Genomic DNA, 27,525 nt, shown 5'->3' on the forward strand with positions numbered 1-27,525 from the left:
ACAAACGAAGACGTTTATAGTTTATATAGTGTGACAAAGAACCTTAGCGATGAAATTAAAAGTTAGCAAGCCTAGAACTAATCATTTTCGACCACAAAAATCTCGTTTAAACATTCTAACGACCCAGCCGAGTCAGAGGTACTGGAAAGGCTGACTTGCTTTCGCACTAGCAGCGCCCTCTTCGATGATGACGTGGCATATGCGGAATAGTAAAAGTCAAAAAAACCGTCCCACGGAAAAAGGCCTACAAACAACTTCGTTTTTCATTTTACTTTTTTCAAACGTGACAATACCGAATCAATCGGCAAAAATGGGTTACATGTTTAGGACGGTAGGCAAGCCTACTTCAAACCACCACAGTTCCAACTGTCGGATAAAGGTCGGTTACTAAACGGCCGAAGCATAACTTTGCTTTTAATTTTACTCTTCTTAAACGTCACAATACCGACTAGCGCGAGAGAGTCGGTAATCAATTGGCAAAAAATAAGTTGGAATTTTCTAGACGGTAGGCAAGCCTACTTTAAACCATCTCAGTTCCAACTGTCGGATAAATGTCGGTTACTAAACGGCCGAAGCATAACTTTGCTTTTAATTTTACTCTTCTTAAACGTCACAATACCGACTAGCGCGAGAGAGTCGGTAATCAATTGGCAAAAAATAAGTTGGAATTTTCTAGACGGTAGGCAAGCCTACTTTAAACCATCTCAGTTCCAACTGTCAGATAAATGTCGGAATTGCCAACTAAAGGAAGTAGTCGGCTTCATGAGTCGGAAAAGTGTCGGAATAAGCATGGTACAGCCGACTGGACCGTAAACCGACTATTCGACCTTTAACCGACTGTTATGCGGAAGGCTTGTGCTACTGGGGTATAGGAAATATAGTACTAAAAATCCTCATAGGTAAACCTATTTTAGCTTAAACTATGTAGAAAAATCTCAAAAAAACTAATCGGATTTTACTTTGAAAAGCAAAGCCTATTCAAAATATTATGTTTAAAAATTCAGAGCGAGCGAAGCGAGCTCCGCAATTTCGCTCTCTATAAATTTGATCTCGATGAAAGAGCGAAATTTTGATAAACTTGGCGCTTAACTAACTCTTTTGAAGGTTGTCGTTAAATTCTATGAGAGCGGTAGCTCTCTTAGATAAGACTTCATACTGCTCTTAATGTATAAGGAGGGTTTTTTGTTTGGATGTAGTTTTTTTTTGTATTGTACTAATTGGTTCAAAAAAAATCCACTGATCTACAATTCGGACCCTTAATATGTGGTTAAAATTTCAAAGAGATCCACTAATTAGTTTATTTTATAAAAAATAAAGTTGCTAAGGGTGGTTTTCATTTCCATAAAATTAATCACAGATTTTGACGAAAAACTGGAAATTTCCCTTAGAAATAACGTGGGAAATTTTCGAAAGTTACAAATTTTGTCCATACCCTTACAAAAATAACTATACGTTAGATAGATTTGAAATCGGTCTTAAATGAAAGCCCCATATCCATAGTTGGCGCCTATTTTTTTTCATCAAGAAAAATTAAGTTTAAGTACTGTTTTTCATAGTTTTAATTACATGCTCCGACTTACGTGGTTTACCCTGAAACTATGGAATCTGCGACATTTTAGCATGAGTAATGTAGTGTATGAAGCGAGTTTGGTCGTTCTACCGCGGTTATAGTCAAATTCTTGGAACAAATAGCTACCTTAATGGACATTTTATCTTTTCTCTGTTTAGGTTAAAGCTATTTAAACTTGATTACCTTGTGGGTGCTTGTAGGTACTTGTGGGTGCTTGTAGGTACTTGTGGGTACTTGTGGGTGCATGTAGGTACTTGTGGGTACTTGTGGGTGCTTGTCGGTACTTGTTGGTGCTTATGGGTACTTGTGGGTACTTGTAGGTGCTTGTGGGTACTTGTAGGTGCTTGTGGGTACTTGTGGGTACTTGTGGGTGCTTGTAGGTACTTGTGGGTTCTTGTAGGTACTTGTGGGTTCTTGTGGGTACTTGTAGGTACTTGTGGGTTCTTGTGGGTACTTGTAGGTACTTGAGGGTACTTGTAGGTACTTGAGGGTTCTTGTGGGTACTTGTGGGTACTTGTGGGTGCTTGTGGGTACTTGTGGGTGCTTGTGGGTGCTTGTGGATGTTTGCAGGTACTTGTGGGTGCTTGCAGGTACTTGTGGGTGCTTGTAGGTACTTGTGGGTGCTTGTAGGTACTTGTGGGTGCATTTAGGTACTTGTGGGTGCATTTAGGTACTTGTGGGTGCATTTAGGTACTTGTGGGTGCATGTAGGTACTTGTGGGTGCTTGTAGGTACTTGTGGGTGCTTGTAGGTACTTGTGGGTGCATGTAGGTACTTGTGGGTGCATTTAGGTACTTGTGGGTGCATGTAGGTACTTGTGGGTGCATGTAGGTACTTGTGGGTGCTTGTAGGTACTTGTGGGTGCTTGTAGGTACTTGTGGGTGCTTGTAGGTATTTGTGGGTGCTTGTAGGTACTTGTGGGTGCATGTAGGTACTTGTGGGTGCATGTAGGTACTTGTGGGTGCACGTAGGTACTTGTGGGTGCACGTAGGTACTTGTGGGTGCATGTAGGTACTTGTGGGTGCATGTAGGTACTTGTGGGTGCATGTAGGTACTTGTGGGTGCATGTAGGTACTTGTGGGTGCATGTAGGTACTTGTGGGTGCATGTAGGTACTTGTGGGTGCATGTAGGTACTTGTGAGTGCTTGTAGGTACTTGTGAGTGCTTGTAGGTACTTGTGAGTGCTTGTAGGTACTTGTGAGTGCTTGTAGGTACTTGTGAGTGCTTCTGGGTACTTGTGGGTGCTTGTAGGTACTTGTGAGTGCTTGTAGGTACTTGTGGGTGCATGTAGGTACTTGTGGGTTCATGTAGGTACTTGTGGGTACTTGTGAGTGCTTGTAGGTACTTGTGGGTACTTGTGAGTGCTTGTAGGTACTTGTGAGTGCTTGTAGGTACTTGTAGGTACTTGTGGGTACTTGTGAGTGCTTGTAGGTTCTTGTGGGTACTTGTGAGTGCTTGTAGGTACTTGTGAGTGCTTGTAGGTACTTGTGGGTACTTGTGAGTGCTTGTAGGTACTTGTGAGTGCTTGTAGGTACTTGTGAGTGCTTGTAGGTACTTGTGGGTGCTTGTAGGTGCTTCTGGGTGTTTGTAGGTGCTTCTGGGTGTTTGTAGGTGCTTGTGGGTGTTTGTAGCTGCTTGTGGGTGTTTGTAGGTACTTGTGAGTGCTTGTAGGTACTTGTGAGTGCTTGTAGGTACTCGTAGGTACTTGGGTGTTTGTAAGTACTTGTAGGTACTCGTAGGTACTTGTGGGTGTTTGTAAGTACTTGTAGGTACTCGTAGGTACTTGTGGGTGCTTGTAGGTACTTGTGGGTTCTTGCCCCGGGTACTTGTGGGTTCATGTAGGTACTTGTGAGTGTTTGTAAGTACTTGTAGGTACTCTTAGGTACTTGTGGGTGCTTGTAGGTACTTGTGGGTGCTTGTAGGTACTTGTGGGTTCTTGCCCCGAGTACTTGTGGGTTCTTGCCCCGAGTACTTGTGGGTGCTTGCTCCGGGTACTTGTGGGTGCTTGCCCCGAGTACTTGTGGGTGCTTGCCCCGAGTACTTGTGGGTGCTTGCCCCGAGTACTTGTGGGTGCTTGCCCCGAGTACTTGTGGGTTCTTGCCCCGAGTACTTGTGGGTGCTTGCTCCGGGTACTTGTGGGTGCTTGCCCCGAGTACTTGTGGGTGCTTGCCCCGAGTACTTGTGGGGGCTTGCCCCGGGTACTTGTGGGTTCTTTCCCCGAGTACTTGTGGGTGCTTGCCCCGGGTACTTGTGGGTGCTTGCCCCGGGTACTTGTGGGTGCTTGCCCCGAGTACTTGTGGGTGCTTGCTCCGGGTACTTGTGGGGGCTTGCCCCGGGTACTTGTGGGGGCTTGCCCCGGGTACTTGTGGGTGCTTGCCCCGAGTACTTGTACGTACTTGTGGGTGCTTGTAGGTACTTGTGGGTGCTTGTAGGTACTTGTGGGTGCTTGTAGGTACTTCTGGATACTTGTGGGTGCTTGTAGGTACTTCTGGGTACTTGTGGGTGCTTGTAGGTACTTCTGGGTGCTTGGGGGTGCTTGTAGGTATTGTGGGTGCTTGTAGGTATTGTAGGTACTTGTGGGTGCTTGTAGGTACTTGTGGGTGCTTGTAGGTACTTGTGGGTGCTTGTAGGTACTTGTGGGTGCTTGTAGGTACTTGTGGGTGGTTGTAGGTACTTGTGGGTGCTTGTAGGTACTTGTGGGTGCTTGTAGGTACTTGTGGGTGCTTGTGGGTGCTTGTAGGTACTTGTGGGTGCTTGTAGGTACTTGTGGGTGCTTGTAGGTACTTGTGGGTGCTTGTAGGTACTTGTGGGTGCTTGTAGGTACTTGTGGGTGCTTGTAGGTACTTGTGGGTGCTTGTAGGTACTTGTGGGTGCTTGTGGGTGCTTGTGGGTGCTTGTGGGTGCTTGTAGGTACTTGTGGGTGCTTGTAGGTACTTGTGGGTGCTTGTAGGTACTTGTGGGTACTAGTAGGTACTTGAGGGTACTAGTAGGTACTTGTGGGTGCTTGTGGGTAGGTGGAATTTTTAGGGGGGCGCCTCGCGTTTCAATAAATGATTGTAAAAAATGTATTATTCTAATTACAATAAGAATACAAACTTTTAATGATTTACGTTTTATTTTCGAAGTATCATTATAAATAAATGTCTGATTGAGCTAAATTTATGGTCCCCTTTATATATGATTCTGCTTAGTGCAGATTTTGAAAATGTAAAACAGTTTCTTAACATTCTTAATTAAAATGAAGACTGAAGGAACAGATATTAATCAAAAATGTCTTGATTAGAATCAAGACCTAAAAAGTATCGATAAGACTGAGGTTATCACTTGTCTGAATGATCAGATATTAATTTTTCTTTTAATTGAAACTCAAATGCATGCTTAAGAAAAAACAACGTTCCATTACCGTTTTCCGTTGAAATAAATTATTTTACTGGTAATCAATTTCAAAAATTTACTTATCTCGGCTTTTCGACCACAATTCCATTCCCCGAAAACATTTTATCATTACATTAATTACTTTTGGGAGATAACGTGTCAAAATAGCCTATAAAAGAAGAAAAAACTGTAATAGCGGTCTGTTTAGCCATGATAACAACCTTTAAAAAGTTGCAAGCACTATATAACCCTTTCGAGACTAACTGGACCTGAGCAAACTATAGCTTAACCTGCTACTAGTACGACCAGAGAGAAATGATGTAATCTGGAGTTGAAATTTCATCATGTGCGACCTGCGGCCCTGAAACTCTCCCATAGTCCCAATGTGTGTAGAACATAATTTTTTCGCTGTTATCTGCCAAAATCAATCTTTCTAGATAGTGCCGCCTGCTCACTTGAATTTTTCATGATATAATAAGGTTTGAATGAACAAAATTCTAGATTACTATTTTCACTACTATGTCCCTCTGCTAACTTTAAGCAAACTTTCCTCTCTTTCTGCTGCTCATTACCGATGCCATTCCCTTGACTTTCTGTTCGTTATAACTACTATCATGAATTTATTTATTTCAAACCAAAATATAAAAAAAATGCATTCTTTTTCCTTTTGTGCTACTTAGAATTTTCAAATGTATATAATGTTGTGCCGTGCCATATCAAATAGTCTCTAACCATTGTTAGAAACTAGAGATAGAAATTGGGCAGTAACACAGATCATGCCCTGAACTATGAGAAAGAACAATACGACGGTTGACTAAAGTACACTTGATATTACATCATTTTGCAAAACCGCGAGTAAAAGTCTTACTGTCCCTATTCAATTTGGCGCCATTGGTTTTAGAATAATTAACATGTTCCACTGCGAAGCGTGCCGGTCACAAATGGGGATGTAACGTCTTTAGGAACCTTTTAAAACGCAAAACCATACACGTACTCTCCCAAAAGTAATTAATGTAATGATAAAATGTTTTCGGGGAATGGAATTGTGGTCGAAAAGCCGAGATAAGTAAATTTTTGAAATTGATTACCAGTAAAATAATTTATTTCAACGGAAAACGGTAATGGAACGTTGTTTTTTCTTAAGCATGCATTTGAGTTTCAATTAAAAAGAAAAATTAATATCTGATCATTCAGACAAGTGATAACCTCAGTCTTATCGATACTTTTTAGGTCTTGATTCTAATCAAGACATTTTTGATTAATACGCATTTGCGTTTAGGCATTTTGAATAAAAGAAGACTCACTCGTCACTAGAAAAACTACACAAGTCACCTTGACATTGTTCACAGATTTGAAGAAATATTTAGCAGACGACATAATTACATATACCGCGCGAAAATCAAAACTGGGACAATTTCCAGAAAACGGGACTTTTTAGTGTCCCGAGGCATTCTTCGGGGACACCGGGACAAAGTTTAACAAAACGGGACTGTCCCGGCTAAACCGGGACGTATGGTCACTTTAAACATACATAATGTTCAAAGTCCGTTCTAAATATTCCCCCATGATTTTGTACTGGGTCAGTTTTCTCTCCTTCACCGTCATTAGCTGAGAAGAAATGAAAATGAAAATATCATTTCATCAAGAAAAGCAATCTTGATTGAGTCTCGCTTCAACAACGCGAACAAATGTTTAAAAACTCACTGAACTTATCGCGTAAATAATTTCAGTCTCATTGGTGTACCTATTATAATTAATGAATTTTTAAATCAAGGATAAATAACATTTAAGATGTTGAGATGCAAATTCTTTACCTGTATGTAAAATATCGATTATTTCCAAGAAATTCCATATCATTTAGTTTATTTTTGGAATCGATGTTAATTCTAGCATTTACAATTTGCTATCCTCAAAGACTAAAGTGTTCCTGATAGATTTTTGATTGATAATTAGTAACGAGATTGGTAATAGTTTCTCTTATTAATTTTAAATCAATGCTAATATTTAAAAATGGAAAATGCATTTTCAATACCTGCATTTGCAATATCGATCATTTCAAAGAAATGCCATTTCATGCGGCCTTATTTTGGGGTCCACTTAAATTAAAACGTGTAAAATCCGAACCTAACTTAAGAAAGCGTAACAATTAGGGATGAACCGGTGCCGATACATACTCGGGGTTTCCCGATAGTAGAGATGGGCCGATACCGATATCATTCGATACTTGGGAAACCGATACGTACCGATACCAATATTTTACCCGATCCTTCGAATAAACCGATATTAAACCAATACCAATAAATTAACCGATATCAATAATAACAATAAATAAGAAAATAGATGCTAAAATATAGGTTGGTAAATAATAATTTTATTTTGATAATAAAGCACAGCTTGTAACTTATTCCAATATGAGAATTTCTTATATATTTGGAAATTTTCTAAACTGTATGCGTATCACAGAAAAACACTTTTTCCCCGTGTTAACACGCGTTCAACTTGAAGGTCAGGCATCTAAGGAAATAATACTAATTGCATTATAATAATAATAATATAAGCTTTGTCTACGAAGGGATTTCCACACTAAGCCTTTGGCTTATTTACAGGTGGGTCCCTTTACAATGCATAGAGGGGTGGTGGCTAGCCCCTTTGCCAAAGCTCACCTACAGCGCCCTATACAACTATTACCGTTAACCTCAGAAAGGTTTGATGGATAGGAGGAACCCGGTTAGACCGCGAAGGAAAACTCCTTTTAACAAGCGAGGAGAGAACTTGCAAACTCTACGCAGAAGAATATGTTCCGAAATTCTCACACGGTGCCACAGTCTGGGATCGAACCCGAGATCCTCTTTCTGCGAGGCGAAAGAGCTAACCACTACGCCACCCCACCTCAGTATTTAAAGAGCGCACTTGTTCAAAAACGCCAACTTTTCTACATTCGAGGTTTCAGGCGACTTCTTTTTGGAGTAACAGAATCCCCAGTTATACGTCTGCTCATTCTGCCATAATTCTCTAGGCTTGTGATTCTTTAAATATTAAGTGTTTTGGCGCCATCTACTCTCAACATAGGACTTTTTCTTCAAAAAATATCGGGTAGAATATCGGTTAATTTTTTACCGATAAAGCCAAATATCGGTACCGATACCGATCGGCCCATCTCTACCCGATAGTATCGGATCGGTAGGTTTAATATGACACTAAACTGATTTTCGTTTAAAATTCGTTATCTGGCGCTACACAACATTTTTTTGTCTTTCTGTAATGTATTGCTGGTGATAATATCTCATTTTTATGAATGTCTATTGTGACTATTTCTTATTTAGATAAGAAATACCTGAATTAAGTTTATCTAATAACTAATGAGCAAAAATAGCTATAAAGCTGTTGATAAAAATAAATATTTTATATCACCATATTTTGAAATAGCAAAAAACTAATAGTTTCGCAAATATTATTAAAGTTTTGAATTAATTTAATTCTTGCTTTCAATGCTTCAATGATAAATCACTATAAGCCACTAGAATGTAAGGATAAAAAGGCCTCTTGACATATACTAGTTGAAAAAGACAAGCCGTGATATTATTTTGGAAATATCTCTAAACATTGTACTTGGTAGTATAATTCATGAAATTACTCTTTGAATTATTTCTTAATATTTTTAATACATGTATAAATGGCACTTTCCTACTAAAAATATCGGTTTCGGTTTGAAACATCGAGTTTTTGGATCATAGTCAGTAAATATCGGTATCGGGTTAAGCCGGGTATCAGCCATCTCTAGTAACAATCCTTTAAAACGTCATCTCTCAAATTTTCGGTAATAATATTTACTTATCTATTTTGAATTCCATTTAGGCGTAAGATATGTCAAGTCTCTTGAAGTGCAGAGCTTGCCTAATGAAACTAAAATGTCTTTTTAAGTGCTATTTTTGTAAGACAAACACTCTCGCTAATATTTCAGTTGCCAGGGTGACAGAAATGATAATGTTGAATAATTAATTTATCTGATCAATATTGTTGTTGTAAATAAAGACCAGACTAGATGAGTTTGGAAACATTTAGTTTGGAATAACTAGAACACGTTTTGTACGGGAATATTTATCCTTTCTAAGACTGATATCTGCTATAGACAGGCTCGCGCTGTGTAACATGTAAAGACCATTGCGTTTTGGTCGGTTGTATAACAAATTTATTTTAACTTGAGGCATCTATCCTCGATATAGAGTAAATGGCAAAACAATTGGTTTTAGAGTTAAATTTTTTGCAGTTTTAATGTTTCTTATTTGGAGAAGGAAATTTAATATCATCAATCCTTAACTTTCTTCGCTCAAGTGTTTATATTGAAAGTTTTAGCTAAAGGTTCCTAGTGTTGAATATTTAATTTTCTTTTTCTGACAAAATCGCGTAAACACTAGATATTCTGAGAGAGCGGTAGCTCTCTTAGATAAGACTTCATACTGCCCTTAATGTATAAGGGTGGTTTTTTGATTGGATGTAACTTTTTTTGTATTACGTTAACTGTTTTGAAAATATACCCCAGAACTACAATTTGGGCCCTTAATGTGTGGTTAAAATTTCAAAAAGATCCATCCATTAGTTTTTTTTATAAAGAATAAAGTTGCTAAGGGTGGTTTTCATTTCCATAAAATTTTTCACACCTTTTTATGAAAAACAGGAATTTTTCCCATAGAAATAACATGGGAAATTTTTTGAAAAGAACCGTCCGGTTAATTCGATGTTAGAAAAACTATACGTTTGTTAGTTTTGGGAACGGTCTTAAATGAAAGGTACAACATTTCTCATGGCGCTAAGCGATTTTCATGGAAAATAATTAAGTTTAAGTATTAATTTTGATAACATTTAGAACATAACTCGATTTGCGATTTTATATCATGGATACACTAATTTACTAGAAAATATCAGCGCGACCAAAATTGGGGTATTTTAACGTTTAGTTGCCTCATAATAATTTGAGAGTTTCTTCATAATGCTTTATGGATGAAATGGCCTATAGAGAGCGCGATAAGACGGCTTTAATAATTCCGCGCAGCCGCCGTGAGTCCCGTGACGTTGAAACGGCGATAGTCGGCGGCGCCATCAAATACTCGAGTCTAAATCGTCGCCTTAAATAGCGTTTATGAACTTTATGAAGCTTTTGGAAAGTAATTTGGTCTAATTTTAGTATTTTTAGTTGCTAAAACTTAATATTATTTAAATATTAAACGCTTAAGGTAAGGATTATCATTAAATTTGAAAATTATTGTAAATTAATCTATTTCATTTCACTAAGCCTTGGTCAAAACAATTTCAGTTAGTAGCAAGGCTAAACAAGCACGGTGCTTATTATTACCCAGGTTTCCTCAAATCCTCTGTTCTTAACTTCGAAGTCGTAATTATGCTATGATTTTATGCTTTGTTTATCTCTTTAACATGGGTAACAGTAGCGCTAGTTAATTCTGGATACCGTTATCTAATTTGCTCAAATCAGGGTAAAAAACAATGTAGTCCGTTACCGCTATTTCCATATCTCCATTGTATTAATTAAAAAATAGCATTTCTACCCAAATAATTGAAATATTTAATTAGGTAATACTTTATGGAAGGCCACGCTTACTACAGAACAACCAACGTAACATCTTTGTTTACATTGTAAACTATTAAACACAAGAAATAGCACTGCCTTTAACGGTGATTTTCCAATGAAATAAGTAATGACTGCACACCTTATTTTGTTAGCTAATAGTCCTCATTTATTATAATTTTAGCTCAAAGTGCTATAATTGACACGCTTTTAACAAGTTTTATTAATTGTGGTAATATAAATGTTCGTTTGATCGATGAAGCTCAGTTTGTTACGATGCCACTTTACGTGAGCCAACCAACAAACAATGGCTTCTAACTAAATAGACTATTGTGAGTAAATCAATTAAAGTAAATAATTTCCTAGAATGCTAAAAGTATTTTTCTTTTATTTCAACATAAAATACTTGCATCAGTTTGGGGGAGAAAATTGACCTTTAGCGTTAACATAGTTTTCTGAACATCGAATAATGGGATGTTGAAATCAGTATTTAATGCCCAACATTTGTTATTAGGTAAAAATTGAATTATAATTAAATTGTTTGCGTGTCCAGTCACTGTTTATAACTCAGTTTTAAAAAAACCAATGTTCCTACTGTTGTAAAATTATTGATTTCCAGAAAAACTGTTTATTTTGCCAAGGTTTGCGGGGAAATAAACTACTCCATTACAGGACCATCTAGTGCCATCGGGTTAAATTAACCCTAACAGATATTTTGCTTTGATATGTGTGGAAATTAATTATGTGGACAAAATTGTTAACGCAAATTTATAAATAATTTATTAATTTATTCTGAAAATATTGGGAAAAAATGTTTTTTAGATGCAAATGTACGTTACCTGACCTTACCAAAAATCTCATTTCAACACAACTGTAACCGTATAGATTGAATTTGAGGTTGCGTTTTTTAAAGACGTTTATAACACTATTTTGCTTAATTAAATGGTATTAATTTTGGTTTATGTCAAATAAGTACCACAGCTAAGTCGCATAGAAGTAATAAACATTAAGTCAGCAATCAACCGTAGAGTTCTACTCTACAAGGGTTTGTTGCAAGTTTGATGAACTCAGTGCTACCACCCGGGATCAAACCAAATAAATTAATTTTATTTTAAATAGAATTTTAACATATTAAATAGAATTTTAACGGCACTTAAAAAACACATTAAATCTTGAAAAATCCCCCCCCCCCTTTGTATGAATTAAAAAATGGCATGCAGATAGACAAGATTTAAATGATAAATAAAAAGTGATATTTGGATTTTAATGATTTTCGCAAAATGTTTTATTTATTATTTTTAGGGAATGAAATAATTGATTTTTACAAAATGAAATTATGATTTTTAAAAAATGAAATATTTATTATTTTTAAAAAATGAAATATTTATTATTTTTAGGTAATGAAGTTATGATTTTATAAAAGAAAATAATGATTTTTACAAAAAATTATTTATGTTAGTTACATAAAAAAAAAGAAAAAATCTACATAAAAAAAAACGAGAAAAGATAATTGTGATGATGCTATATGAAACAAAATGACAAAATTATACTCTAATAAGAATGTTATTGGAACACAGGAAATTAATTTAACTATACAATACCGGCAGAAAAGCAAGTAACAAATACATAATAAGGCTACTAATCTATAACCCACCAATTTAACTTGGAAACTACAAGCATGGAGGCTTCCTACCATTAACACAGGGAGACCAAGCCACCTAGAGTGTCAAATCGTCTGTTATTTTACACTCTAAGTTGCGTGGTCTCCTTGTGCAAATGGTATGAATCCTCCTTGCGTGTAAACTATGTATACTTTGCTCATATTTATAGGGCGCCAATGTAAGTTCCTTATGCTTAAGGAACTATAGATAGTTTTCACACATGGAGGATTCATACCATTTACACCAGGAAGCCAGGCTACCTGGAGGACAAAAGCAGACAGGTTTTTGTCCTCCAGGTAGCCCGGCCTCCTGTAGTAAATGGTTTGAATTCTCCATGTGTGAAAACTATCTATATTTCGTCATTAATTATATTTGTTCCCAAATTTTACCATGTTATATGGTATTCATGTCTAACACATTAAAACTGTTAACATTTTTTCCTGTGCCCCGGGTTTAATATAATTCATCACATTTTTGTAATAACTTTAATTATTTATCTTACTTACAAAATAAAAATTAAACTGTCACTGGCGCATCCTTTTTATCGTCATCGATATCGATGACGACATCTTGTGGGGGCTTTGTTTGCCCCCCCTCACCGACCTCCATGCCCTCAGGCGTTTTCTCCTCCTTTTTTTCTTTTCCAATAATATAAATAGGCTATTAACTATCTTTAATGAATTTAGACTATCTGCTTGTTTGTTAAGCCATTGATTTGGTTTAACAATTATTACACACATGGAGGATTCATACCATTACACCAGAAGGCAAAGAGCTATGTAGAGAAAAAAAGCGAAAGGGCTTTTTGTCTTCCAAGTAGCCAGGCCTCCTGGCGAAAATGGTGTAAATCCTCCATTTGTGAAAACTAAATATAGTTTAGGGACTAGACTTTGGATAGAAAAAGGCCGGGTGTTTAGAATTAACTAGTCATGAGAGAGTAGAGGACGGGATAAAAAGTGTTATGCTGCCAATCTTGCAACCACGGAGTTGTATCATTTCTTAAAATACATCTCCGTGGAAGTATCAAGAGTGAATTGTTCATATTGATTAGTTGGCTCTAACTTGTTATAATATTTAAACGACACATATAGGGCAAATAATTAACTCCATGCCTCGGACGACAGCCTATTCTGTATATACTCTGTTACAACATCGGTTGTCAGCAACCGCAAAGCTTGGTCTCTATGTAACGTAGGTTTGTACGTGCTGTCAAGAGACGAAAACCTTCAGGATCTTCAGGATCCGCGAGTATCTTTAGCTCGAGTGCACGGACCTCTAGGTCTTAGTTTCAAATACGTGCAGTAGGCTGTGGCAATTTTACACGTATTTGAGGCTATTTTTTTTTTTTTTTTTTTTTTTTTTTGCTCTGGGTCCGGGACAAGGCTAGGGCTTGGTGCCATATAGCCAGTTTTTTGTAGTTAGATCAGGTGGAGTCGGAGCTTCCGTTTAAAGATCGCCAGCTAATAGCGTTTTCCTTTGGGTCCTCGCGGAGCGCTCCCAAGGAGCAATAAAAATGGTAGTAGTAGTTTTCAGCTTCGTTAAAGACTGTTTTGAAGAATAGGATCTCCAAGTTTTATTCCTCCATGGGAGCGCTCCGCGAGGACCCAAAGGAAAACGCTATAAGGCCTAGAGGGCCGTGCACTCGAGCTAAAAAACTCGCGGATATTTTAAATTCTGAAGATCCTGAAGTTTTTTGTCTCTTGAAAGCACGTACAAAGCTACGTTACATAGAGACCAAGCTTTGCGGTTGCTGACAACCGATGTTGTAACAGAGTATATACAGAATACACCACTTTGACATTACCTAGGGCGCCACAGCGGGCTACTGCGAACTAGTACTTATTAAGATGGGCAGGGAAAAAACCGCGTGGGGTTGCGCTTTTGCTAGTAGGGGTAACAAAGAGCAGTTTCCAGTCTTTCCCCTTGAGGCGCTTCGAGCGCGGGGCATCGGGCATGCGCACAACAGAATGTCGAAGTGGTGTATTAGCTGTCGTTCGAGATAGGGAGTTGCCTATTCTATAGCGTGAAAACTAATTTCCTCACGCGCATTCTTTATCCATGGTCACACTAACAGCTTCTATAAAAAGGATCCCGTACCTTTGAGAGCAGGGCAATCCCTTATAAAATGCCCTGGTTTTTTACACGAGTAACACACTCGCGGACGCCTCCCCCCACGTTTTTCAACACCTCCTCGACCACCACGACCTCCTCGACCGCCGCGACCGCCTTTACCACCTCGACCGCCGCGTCCACCTCGAATTCCATTGTTTGTTACATAAACGTTACCGCCTATCTTCCAGTTGTCCATTTTCTAAGCCTTGGCCGGTTAACAAGGAATTAAAAAAATCACAATTTAACAACAAAAAGTGCTCCCTATCAATTTTCAAACTAGATCATATAAATAAACTTTTAAGTTGTTAAATATATGACTTAGCTTAAAAACAAATTAAAAACAAAATAATTCTTAAATAAATTTTGGCATAGAACTCACTTTCGTTCCTTAAAATTTGAATGTTGAGACACTGACTATAGCCCACTCGATCACGCACTCCACCGTCGTGGAGCGCGTGATCGAGTGGGCTAAGCACTGATAGTGTTAAATAAAAGAGAGGAATAATAATAATAATTAAAAATTTAAATATTTGTGTGAATGCTGAGCTCCATAAAGGAGCCGCCCTGTGTTTTTAAAACTATTATGGGACATTTTAAAATTTTATTGGACAATGTCCAGTGTCCTGTGCTTATTTCCGGCCCAGCCTATAAATGTTCTTGTGCTTATTTTCGGTCCTGTACACAACTTTGACTTTTTAACTAAGCCTTTTTTATGTTAAGCGCCACGTTTTCGGGCGCCTTTCGGTGTTTTGGTACGTATTCTCCAACACATTTTCCTCTGCTACTACTAAGACTTACAATTAATTTCATTTCTAATTAATCTTTTAAGGGTTAATAGCTGCTTTTATTAGTCCCTTTACTTTACAACGTCTGTATTAAATTATTTACATTTTTTCCCTTGTTTAATTTTTACTCTTTTTTTCCCTTCACGTTAAGCCTATTACTTTTTATTACATTTCACTGTATGTTGTTTTTATTTAAGAGTGTATATAATTGTACTTCTTTGTGGTTCCAAAGTGTTCTTTGTGCAACGCTTTATTGGATAGCTTTGTGGTTCCAAAGTGTTCTTTGTGCAACGCTTTATTGGATAGCTTTGTGGTTCCAAAGTGTTCTTTGTGCAACGCTTTATTGGATAGCTTTGTGGTTCCAAAGCGTTCTTTGTGCAACGCTATATTGGATTTCTTTCCGGATAGCTTTGTGGTTCCAAAGCGTTCTTTGTGCAACGCTATATTGGATTTCTTTCCGGATCAAAGGTGTTCTTTGTGCAATAGCTAATTCGGGTTCTTTGCAAACACAAGTTGAAAATTGCTGTGTGGAATTAAGAACTGTTTCAAAAATACAGAACTGTGTTATATTTCTTTACGAATATTCGAAATGGTTTCTCGAAAACAGCAAAAGAAAATATATATGCGCTTAGTAATGCAAAAAAGAAGAGCGGAAGCCAAGTTAAAATCGCAAGTTCAGAGTAAATCATTGAAAGATGATAAAACTAACAAACTTAAGTGTAAACGGTACTATCTTAAAAACAAGGCGTTGTTTAAGAGAAACTATGTGGAGCGTAAATCTCTACTTGAGACAGGGAAAAAACCTAAGAGAACTATGCCGCCAGGTGGAGACGCTAATTTGCGCTCAAAAAATAGAAAACCAAACAAACGGGATAAATTTGTCTTTGCGAAAAGACTCCTTAATGCGGGGATTTTCAAGACGAAAAACAAAAAATTTATAGCCGAAAGTTACAAACGGTTTCTAGTCACACGTTTAACTGAAAGGCTGGCAGTATTGAAGTCTTTTGACGGTGAGACTAGTAAAAGATGCACCAAATTTGTCTCTTACAAGCTAAAATGCCAATTGTTAGCTGGTAAAATATTGCATTTGAAAAGGCAAATGTATTCGGCATACCACGCCCAACTATCAGGGATGGTTAGCGAATTTAAGGATTTTGTCAAAAAAATCAAAGAAATTGGGTCAGTCACTTGTGACAATTTGACGGAAGTTGTGGGTGGGAAAAGGCTTCACAGTAGCCTAAAAGAAGCCTATTTTCATGAAATTACCTATTATGCAATTGGGAATAATGGCAGAATACTGAAAAATGACGAAGAGTCACGCTATACCAAAATTTTTCAATTGAATTCTGATGGTAGTGTACGGAAGGTTCTGAGAGACCGTGCTTCCAATTCGACTAAAGAACTGTTTGTTGATGAAATGGGAAATTTCGTTGAAATAAGAAACAATGACAAAACTCATGTCATTGAACGAGTCTTACAAATTAATGAGTCGGGGGTTGTTACGAATCTTTTCAACGTTGTTGAGAATGAGGAGAAGAACCCCAAAGCAAATTTAGTTATCAACGAAGATGGGTTCATTGAAACCCAACCCAAAACAGTTTATTGGGAATGCAGTGATATTTGTAATGTTCGAACTCGAGCCATTGCAAAAGTACTAGCTTTCATAAACACAGTTGCCAATGCTAATGAAAAATCTTTGACTAAAATTTTTGAGTCTGATTTGGACCTTTGCGAATTAAGAAAAGAATTTTGCAAAAAATCAAACGTGTTTATACCACCAGATGGAGACGAAATAGTGGTGAGAATACTTCCGTTCCTAGGACACACCTCTTACTGCGCTGATAGCGAAGAGTGCCAAAGTAATTTGCGTTCTTTCGCTGAATTGGCTCCACATTATTCGGGAATTAGAAGTATTCTGAATAAGATCTATCAAATCAAAGCGTTGCTCAACGCGTTAACTAAAATTTCAACTGAAATTGAAAGTGGTGATTACGATTCTCTGACAACTGTCATGGCGAAGTCGAGAAAAATCTTGGCCACACGTGGGAAAAATTTAAATAACGAACAAAATAATGCTCCCACAGGAAGCATTAACGCTCCTCGACCGACTCTCGATGAAAGTGAAATCTTGAGTCTTTACGAGAATCAATTCGCTCGGGCAATGCTAAACACCAACGAGTTTCACGACACGCCCTGCGACTGCTGTTTTAGATTACTGAAAAAAACTGATTTAAGAGCTGTAGAAAAACTAGTTAACAGTGCTGTTTTTGATAACGAGGCCTATCTGATTTTAAGAGCTGGCTGGATAATGAATAATTCGGACGCTAGAGAAGCGGACATGCTTCTATGTCGTTACTGCGCTACGGATTTGGGAAAGGGTAAAGTTCCCATTAGATGTTTTTTGAACAACTTGGCGGTTGACAATCCTCCGCCAGATGTCACTAATTTAAACATGTTCGAGAAAGTTTTAATTCAACTTGTGAAGCCCTTCCACACTGTGGTGCGGTTAGGCACTAAAACCAATTCGAACGTGAAGTTTGGTACTGTTAAAGCTTTAAAGGGAAGAGTAATTTATCTTCCAATACCAGTGGAAAAAAATTTGAAAATGATTCCCAAGACGTTGCCTAAAAACCACGAACTGCATATCTTGGTGAATGGCGTTCCCACAGCGGACAAAAAGGTTTGGCAGCAGGTTGTTTGCCTGGAAAAAGTGTTGAAAGCGTTCAGTGTGCTGAAAAAGATAAACCCTTTTTACAAAGACATTGATATTTCGACAATGAATGAGGAATATATTTGTGGCACGCAAGAAATTGATGGAAATGAAAATTCATTGACTCCCGAAGAATTACTGAGCGTAACAGATCCACTTGCGTTAATTAATGATGGATCTGATGCGTTGACACGTGCTTCCGCTGCGCTTCCAACAGAAGGACCAGCGGATAGTAGTCACGACGTCCAAGTTGACCAAAACGCTTCGAACATGCAGAAGCAGGATGAAAATCAGTCTAGTCTTGCACCAGGCGACGCCTACAAAATCCTAACACAGCCCGAGGCTTTGTTGCGAAAACTATCTGAGGGTGAAGCCAATGATCTGTACGATCATTACTCTATTCATCCAGTGAACGTTCAACCACCGAAGGATTTATTGGGTGCTTACCAAATGAAGCGCGTCGAGGCCGAGCCGGTTAGCACTTGGGACAAAAAACTGGAATACATGAGCTTCGTTCATTTGTTCCCTCGGGGTCGCTTTGGCAAGCACGATGATAGACCATTTGGGAAAATAACGGAAACCGAGTATCGTTTATCCCGTCTTTTGAACAAAAGTCCAATTTTTAGACGAGATTACGCCTATTTGTTCCATTCTTATCAAGAATGCGAAATGAAAGCGATTTCTAGCAGTTTGAACTACGTTCTTCGTGTTAAAAAACCCATGCCAATTGGTGTTGAAAATTTGCTCAATCGAGTTGAATCTGGCGATAAAGAACTTGAGAGTAATTTAGCTACTTTCTTGGGTCATATTCGAGGAACGAAGGACTACTGGTATAAAGTTCTTAGGGACGTTCTAGCGATGATTCGGGAATTCGGTCCTCCAACCTGGCTTTTAACTTTTAATCCGGCCGAGTACGATGATATGGAACTGCACGATCACTTGAGAAAAGTGAATTCAGACGTTCCAGGAGTAGAGTCGATGACGGTGGCTGAATTGTTGAATTTAGACCCACTTAGCGTCAATTTGCACTTTCACAACAAAGTGCGGTCGCTGTTAAACAACTTTGTCTTGTGTAAGCAAAATCCAGTTCTTGGCATGATAGAACATCATTTTTGGAGGGTTGAATACCAATCTCGAGGTTTACCTCACTACCATATGCTTTTGTGGGCCAAGGACGCTCCAAAGATTGGAACTTCTTCGACCGAGACTATTTTGGATTACGTGCAAAAACACGTCACGTGTTCGATGCCAAGAGCATCGGTAAGTCCGGAACTACACCGGCTGGTAAAAAAATTCCAAACTCACAAATGCACCTCCAGTTGTTATAAGAAGGTAAAAAATTCTAAAAAAGGATTGAAAGTGTGTCGTTACGGTTTCCCTCGAAACGTAACAAACATTGCCACTATGAATTCTGTTAGATCAGTTACTCGTCACCGTAAAATGAAAAAGGTGCAGAAACGACTGTACGACTTGCCGAGAAAACAGCACGAAGTTTTAATCAATGATTACAATCCCACGCTACTTTTGGCTTCCAAAGCCAACATGGATTTGCAATTTGTCGCTGACAAATCGGAAATAGTGGCAAACTATGTCACGGCTTACGTGACAAAGGGAGACCGGGCTGACATGGACCAAACTTTTGCCGAGTTAGGCAACGAAAGTTTGTCCAAAAAATTATTTGCCTATAGATTGAAATCTTTGACGTGCAAGCAAATAGGAATTTATGAAGCTCTCGATATGATGCTGGGCCAAGACCTTTACAACAAGTCTGACAGCACTAAATTTATAAACACTAACTTGAAAGAAAACCGATCGAGAATTTTGAAAGGTTTCAAGGAACTCGCTCGTTTGAGGGAAACTGACCCCGAAAGCAAGGACACTTGCCTAAAAGGGTTCGTCGACGACAAATATCCGAATCGTCCTGACAGCTTGGAAAATCTAAGTTTGCGGGAATTTGGTCAGTTTTACGATTATGCGATGCGCTCTGAGGGTGTCGAGAAAAATGCGAATGTAATCCAGTTGAAAAACAATCTGGGTTTCATGAGAAAGAGAATTAAGCCGTACATAATAGAGCACTTTATTCACGACCCGATAGAGGAGAAAGAACAGTATTGTCACGCCCTACTGATCCTGTTCAAACCGTGGCGTGACGAAACTGAGTTATTGGGCGAGTTTGAAACCTACGCCGATGCTTTCGAAAACTCTCTTTCAGTGTTAAAAGAAATGAGAGAATATCACGCGAAGCTCTCTGTTTCCAAAGAAGTTGAAAAGAAACGGAAGGCTTCTAAAAAGGCGAAAGAGTCAGAAACCATCATTTCGGATGTGGAAAGCGACGACGATGAAAATGCTCTGCAAGGGAAAGAAATTGTTATCGAAACCGAGCATGCAATGGCTGATGTGGAAGCTGCCATGGAAATGAATTTCGAGGCTGATGTTGACAATGTGGCGTCACTAAACTCGGATCAAAAGAGAATTTATGATAACATCATGGATCACTTCTCCAAAAAGGGAGAAAAATCTGGAAACAAGTGCCTTTTTGTGTCAGGACCTGGTGGCACTGGGAAATCGTTTCTCATAGACACTCTCGCCAATGCCGTAAGGCGTCGCTTTCAAAATCCTGCTAGCGTAGCCATTGCCGCGCCAACGGGTTTGGCAGCTCTGAATGTTAATGGCGTAACGTTACACAGATTACTAATGCTACCGGTAGATCATGGGCGTATCGCCGAATACCATTCCCTGAGTTCAGACAATATGAGCATTATGAAAGAAACTTTGGGAAACTTAAAACTGTTAATTATTGATGAAATTTCTATGGTCTCATCGGTTTTACTGACTCACGTTCACTTGAGACTGAACGAATTTTGGGAAATGAACCAACCATTTGGTGGAGTGGTCTCTATCCTTGTTTTGGGAGACTTTTTCCAATTGCCTCCGGTTCAAGGGAATCCCGCGTTTATCAAAATCACTTCCGAAGAAGCCAGACTTAGATTCAATTGCATCGGAGGAAGTGATCTTTGGAAGTTTTTTAAATACGATGAACTAACGCAAAATGTTAGACAAGCCAACGACCAAAGTTACGGCGACATTTTAAGCAGAGTTAGAATTGGAAATATTTCCGAAGCTGATGTTGCAACCTTAAAAAGTAGATTGGTTGCTGACGGACAACACATCGAGGTGGCTATGGATCTTTTCATTAAGCTGTCCAATGAAGGGTTTCACCCAATTTGTTTGATGCCAAAATTAGCGATGTGCGAAAAATTCAACTGTGAAATGCTGCGAAAAAACGGCGAGAAAGTTGAAGTCATTCCTTGCCAGGATAGACTCGCTGACTACGGCAAAAAAATGAATAAAAACATTCTCAGGAGACTGCAAAGCCTACAAAACGAACCGTCCAAAACTGGCGGTTTGGAGAGCGAGTTAATTCTTTGCGTTGGCTGCCGTATAATGGTCAGAAGGAATATTAGTTTTGAAAAAGGCGTTGTAAATGGTACGATGGGTTTCGTAACTGGATTCAAGAAGGACGAACAAGGAAACGTTGTTGGCATTTTTCTCAGAGTAGATCGCGAACCGAATAACGACGACGCTAACACTGACTTTTTAGTTGAGAAAATTTGCGTCAAATTTTTGCTCATGACAAACATTTACGTTAAGCGCTCGCAGTTTCCCGTCATCCTGGCGTACGCTATCACGATACACAAAAGCCAAGGAATGAGTTTAAAATGCGCCATTATGGATTTGGGTCCGAATTTATTTGGAACGGGCATGGCGTACGTCGCTTTATCGAGAGTGACGTCCTTAGCCGGACTTCATCTATTACAGTTCGATCCGACTAAAATTAAGGCGGATGGACGAGCCATAATGGAGTATAACAGGCTTCGCAAAAAATATAGGCCAGATCTGCCTGTTTTGAAAATAACGGAGTCGAAAGAAAGGCGAGGTGGGAAAAGAAGTGCGCCTACACTATCTAAAAGCCTTTTAGAAGGCGAGGAAGAGAGATGTGAAGAAACACCGAAGAAGAAAAGGAAAGCCCAACAGAGTTTGGATAGTTTTCCCTTGAAGGGTTTAGCTAACGATGATCAAGTAACGTGCTATTCTAATAGCGTTTTGCAACTGCTCTTATTAGTGCCGGAATTAAGAGAATTGGTTAAGTCTTACAATGGATCGTTCGTTGAAAAACCAGTTTTACGGTGCCTTCATAACACGATAAACGACATCGAGAGTTCTCAAGGAAGTTTCAGTCGTAAAGGGTTGGAACTGAGAATGGCTGTTGGAAATCATTTTACGCAAAACGATCAACAGGACGCCAGTGAATTTTTGATGGTCCTCTTGACGACACTAAGCCAAGAAATGGAAGCCGATTACTCTAAGGTTCTAAAAGAACTTTTTTGGTCAAAGTCGCGAAACGTTACCAAATGCCCCAAATGTCAAGTTGAACAAAATTCGGAAAATATTGTTGAAAGCAACATTTTCAATCTTCCACTAGAAAACCGAGATAAAATTGATTGGAAATCTCTAGAAAAAAGGATGAGATTAACAGAGATGCGGTGCGTTTATTGTAATAATCCAACAATACAAGAGCGTGATGTATTGATATCCAGCGGAAAGTACGTTTTTCTGTGCCTTCTACGGGGCGATTACAGAGATGGTCGACCAATTAAGATTTCGACTAAAATATCAAATTTTGAAAATCAAAATGTCACTTTGAGCAAGATTCTCTTTAAAACTAAAGGGGTGATTATTCATAAAGGTCAATCGTTGGCCGAGGGACATTATGTGAACTTTGTGAGAAAAGACAACGGCTGGTACGAGGTCAGCGATGCAATGATCAGAAAAAAGGAGAGATTCGTCAGTAGCTTGACTGACGTCACTGTTTTGCTCTTGGAAAGAGTCTAAACACTTTAAAGGGGAACTAACGTGCCTGAAGTCCATATTAAATTTACCCCGAGTAAAGCCTAAAATTTCAATAATCGTACCAGAGAGGAGCATCATATCTGTCGAAGATATTCTAATAGTTTCATATTCCCTTTTAAGTAATTTATGCTTGGGTAAGATTGTTGGCCCTCGAGCATGTTTAAGGTTTACAATGATTAGAGATTAATTTTGATGTTGCCCAGACTATAATAACCGTGAATGGGAGAGGAGGGAGGATTGTAGGGCCATGCTATTGTTATGAAAAAAGGCGATGATTCTTGCATTAATTTTTAAATTTTCTAGTGAAGGGTTTTTAATACTCTGTGTTAGTTTTGCCCCAATGGTATTTTATGTAAAAACAAGTTAAAAACGTAGCCCCTGTTGGTAATGCTATGTGATTAAATATAATTCTTTAATAAGCTGGTGAAACTATTGAGACAAACTCATATTATTAGTTAACATTGAACAGATTTTTGGAACTGAGATTTAGACACTCGTAACCAAATATTAAATAAATACTGATTAAAATTAATATATTCGAAGAGTTCTCTAAATATCAGTTTCGCAACTACCATATTTTCTCTTTTAAGCGCGCTATATTTTTTTTACATTAAGACGCTTATAAATTTTTTTGCATTAACAATTTCAAACCGTTCCAAAAAAATCCACGAGATTTTATAAACTAAATTAATTTAATCTAATATTATACTGTTTTAATTTCAACCCCCTGTAGCGAAGATTTTGTGTTTAAATATTATTTATTAATATAACCTTTTCTTTGTATAACTTATCAATAATGTGTACCCGACCCAATCTAATACCACTTACAAAAATCCATTTTTAAACTATTTAATGGCCATATGAACTAATTAATTTGTCCCACTAACTAATATCCTACTATTGTTGGAGAATTTGTTTTTATAAAGTTTGAGAATTATTTCCCCAATTGCGTTTACCAATATATATATATATATTACATTACCCTTGTAAATAAATAACTAAACCATTTTTTTTTACAATTAATATTCCAGGAAGTTTTGCATATTCTCTATGTGTTTCTCACCAGCTGGAGTAGTCTGAGTGACGGGTGGCATTGAGTAAAACCAACAGGGGTAGAATGTGCAAAGCTTTCTGGAATACCTTTTTTTTCTTCAAAATTTAATAACCTTTTCATTGTCCCTTTGGTAACCCACGCGCAAAACAATAATTCTCATGTCCTAGCAGCACTGTTTCCAATCTTAAAGCTAACAAAATTTTAAAAAATTGACCCTCAAAATCTATTTTTAAATTAACATATAATAGCCAGTAAATAGTAAAGTTTTCTTTCGCCTCCTCCCCCTCCCCCCCTTTACATAACTAATATAACGAAGAACAAAATTATTTCGACATAAATGCTACAAGCAGTGCATATTTTCAACTTTGAAACATGCAATTTAAAGACTATTTTCGTACAATTATAAGCGTATTGTATCAACACGTGCCAGCTGCTAAGCTTCAACAGAAAGATAATTCATCATAGCCTTTACCAGTATAATAAAAGGTTAAAACTACACAGCTAAAAATATGATCATCATCATTATAAAAAACAACACCACAAGGCTTCGATAGACAGATCAAGAAATATAAATATTCAACTTCTATGCCGAAACAACAGACACTTTAGACTGGCGTGTTCAAAGAATGAGAGCGACTTTGGATTAAAAAAGCAAAGATATCAAAGAAATAACCTTCGTATTGGTTGAGCGAGTGTCTATAGAACGTCAAGCTGTACCAAGGCCAAACAATACATGTCAATTATTTGGTTTCCCTGCATAATTATACAACGGCTTGGCAAGCCTTGCCTTCAAGTTCATCAACACAATAGAAGTTCATAACAGATATGAATTCGCTAAAAAAAACTTTTTTGAACAAAAGTTGCTTCAACGTTATTAAAATTTAGAACAGCAATGGTTTGTTACTAAAATTATGTACTTTACTATGTTGGGAGTTTGGGCGCACTCCTGTAAGCCAAGCTTCTGGGCGACAAAGTTTTGAGGGAATAAGGGACTTGTCAGCATGCCTACCCTACAGGAACTGACTACCCCGTGTCCGCGGGTGGTGAAATACCCCAAATCCCCCCTCCTTCACCACCCGATTAAACCTCAAGTACTTCACTCGTAACTCTAAAAAACCCAACTGTGATTAACCGCATAATCATCTTGGACTCCATCGAAACGCCTTATGAACGTTATTTTACGGACGTTTACCAAACAAAACAAGCTCGATGGAATTAGTAAAATAAAGCTGCCAATTAATGACGTTAAGCAGTAATGCTATCTGAGTTCAAAAGTAAAAAATATATAAAAAAATAAAATGGACTGGAGACGTCGCTAACAAAACAAAATCACGCGCGATGGAGCTAGTAAAAAGCTACCGATTAATGACATTAACCACTAACGCCATCTTAGTTCAATAGTGAAGCACAAGGCTCCTCATTAACTGTGAACTAAACTGCAGACTCTACATCAATAAAACAAAACCAAGCATGATGGAACCAGCAAAAAAAGCTACCAATTTATGACATTAACCACTAACGCCATCTTAGTTCAATAGTATTAAATATTGAAAAAATAAAAATCAACTGGATTGAAGATGTCACTAACGAAATACAAGACGCTTCATTAACTCTCTGAGCTAAACTGCAGATTCTACACCAACAAATCACTACCCTTTTTAAAAAGCATCTTTGAGTATATTAGCAGTATTTTAACAAACTCCCCCTTCCCTTTTTTATACCTAAAATAATTTAACATTAAAACCCATGCTTACTATTTTTCTGGCTATTATATATTCTCAATTTTACAGTCCTAGGATTAAATGTGTATAAATATTTTTTCATCATTGAATTATTCACTTGAGAGATTAACAAAATGATTATTGGTGCTCTAACGTTAATGTTGAACTTTTCACACTTTTTAAGTCCAACCTTCACGTATGACTGTCTTTGAACATTTTTTTAATCCCTCTCATGTATTCATAGTGAAGCTTACATTTTAGATTCAGTTAAAATTAATTATAGCTATTCATAGCTTTTCCCTGTTAAGGTCTATTTTTTGCCAGCCAGGACGCAATCACTAATTATTCTCAAAAGCCTTTCTGGTGTCAAAAATAATTTTCTTTCTAAAGTTATGAATGAAACCCTTAAAAAAAAAACGCAACTATTAGCTTTGAACGTGAAAACAAAATTTTTATTTACTGGAAAATAATTATAATGAATACCATAAATAAATAACAACTAGGGAAATTCAATTCCAAATTGCGTGCTATAAATAAACGTAGCAATTATCAATCCAAATGTGTTTTTAAAATAAATCTTTAGCACATTCCAATAAAATAATCATGCGTGTTTAAACCTTGACAAAAAGTTGAACCAAAATATTCTTAAAGCAATTACTGAACAGCCATAACTTTAAAAAATTACAATTTATATTTTAACTATTATATAAAATAAATAATATTATTAACCCTAACTTTTGTCATCAATAAACTACTGTAACTCTCATTTGACTTTATTTATCAAAGGTAAAATAGTTACCATTAGTTTCATAAATACTAGTAAATAATTTGTTGGTCCTGGTATTTCCTATATTCAATGATAAATCTAAGCACAGTTCCATTGCCAGACTCCCCTAGTACGCTGGCTAATCATTTATCATCTATCCCAATGGCTAAATCCAATTAAGATTGTACTTAAGGACATAGCTAAAATTAAAATATGCCAAACTACCACACTATACAGAAGAGAAAATCTTTTTAAGACGCGCCAAAGGAGGGGCCCTTTGCATTAAAACTGAATGGCTAAATGTATTCCTGTTATTGTATATCAAGTTATTATGAAATTGCCATCTTTTCCAAAATACTACAAAATATTATATTGCCAAATTATTGCTAGTTGTCTTATTTAATCATGTCATTTTTAACAAAAAAATTTACCATTTTATTTTCTTAAATTAGGTTAAAGTTAGAGCACCACAAAAGATGGTATTCTATATGTTGAATCTTGTGTAAAGGTTAAGAGAAATATCCGTTCTGAATAAGATGTTGTTGACACAATGACATTGGAAATGGGGTTCAAAATTTGCCTGAAAGCAACTGGTATATTCTGGTCTGGGTTCATCACAAATAGTCAATCTTTGTCATGACATCACACCCTCGTATATCTTACTTCATCAGCTCAAATTAAGATTAAAAATATTGATGTGACGTCCTATTAGCTACTATTGAATGACAAACTATTTCCTTTTCTGCAGCATGCGGGAATGAGCACTGAAATAAATTTACCACCACATGTACGCAAAATTAATAAAAATTAAGACCGAAGTAACAGATATTAATCAAAACGCGTCTTGGATTTAACCAAGACCTAAAAAGTATCGATAAGAACAAGGTTAATCACTTGACTGAATGCGCAGATATTGAAACTTTTTTTTTAATTAAAACTTACATGCTTAAGAAAGTATGTTCCATCACCCTATTCCATTGAATAAACTTACTTTACTGGTAGTAAATTTTTTCCCTCTCAATAATTTGAAAAATTTACTTATCTCGGGTTTTCGAGCACAATTCCATTCCCCGAAAACATTTTATAACTACATTTATTATCACTTTTAAGAGTTTTCGTGTGGAAAAATACCTTATAACTAGTAACTACACGTAACAATGACAAAACGATTTAGGGTAGTCTGCTTTAGCTTCTGCTGCGCCCGATACGAACAAGGAGGATGTATAGTTGTATGCCCCCCTTGATAGAAGTACGCCTTGTGCCATTCTCATGCCTTGTCT

The 27,525-nt window shown here is 37.5% G+C and overlaps 1 protein-coding gene and 1 long non-coding RNA gene across 7 annotated transcripts; both read left to right on the top strand.

Annotated features, from left to right (window-relative positions):
* The first annotated feature begins 9,455 nt into the window (after positions 1–9,455).
* On the top strand, positions 9,456–12,713 carry LOC149686176 (uncharacterized). 5 transcript variants are annotated; one of them, XR_016384048.1, is made up of 5 exons: positions 9,468–10,175; positions 10,235–10,632; positions 10,710–10,857; positions 10,941–11,039; positions 11,145–12,713. It is a non-coding gene; the product is annotated as an uncharacterized LOC149686176 (long non-coding RNA). The 5 variants fall into 5 exon arrangements; XR_016384047.1 differs by having other exon boundaries at positions 9,471–10,175; positions 10,256–10,632; XR_016384049.1 differs by having other exon boundaries at positions 9,456–10,652.
* Positions 12,714–15,031: 2,318 nt separating this feature from the next.
* On the top strand, positions 15,032–23,650 carry LOC149686177 (uncharacterized). Of its 2 annotated transcripts, none has more exons than XM_089870960.1 (2): positions 15,032–15,050; positions 15,361–23,650. In XM_089870960.1, exon 2 carries the CDS (start codon positions 15,673–15,675, stop codon positions 22,684–22,686), a length of 7,014 nt encoding a protein of 2,337 aa, XP_089727086.1. In that variant the 5' UTR covers positions 15,032–15,050; positions 15,361–15,672; the 3' UTR covers positions 22,687–23,650. The 2 variants fall into 2 exon arrangements, with proteins under 2 accessions (XP_089727086.1, XP_089727087.1); XM_089870961.1 differs by lacking the exon at positions 15,032–15,050 and having other exon boundaries at positions 15,233–21,873; positions 21,974–22,145.
* Positions 23,651–27,525: the final 3,875 nt, after the last annotated feature.

Source organism: Phalangium opilio, unplaced genomic scaffold (genome assembly GCF_054372755.1).
Source record: "Phalangium opilio isolate 3A_F unplaced genomic scaffold, DU_Popi_V2 ptg000032l_1, whole genome shotgun sequence".
NCBI lineage: Eukaryota > Metazoa > Arthropoda > Arachnida > Opiliones > Phalangiidae > Phalangium > Phalangium opilio.

What these genes read in the sequence shown, in the direction of transcription:
- LOC149686177 (XM_089870960.1), top strand. Translation starts at nt 15,673, where the DNA reads ATGGTTTCTCGAAAACAGCAAAAGAAAATATATATGCGCTTAGTAATG.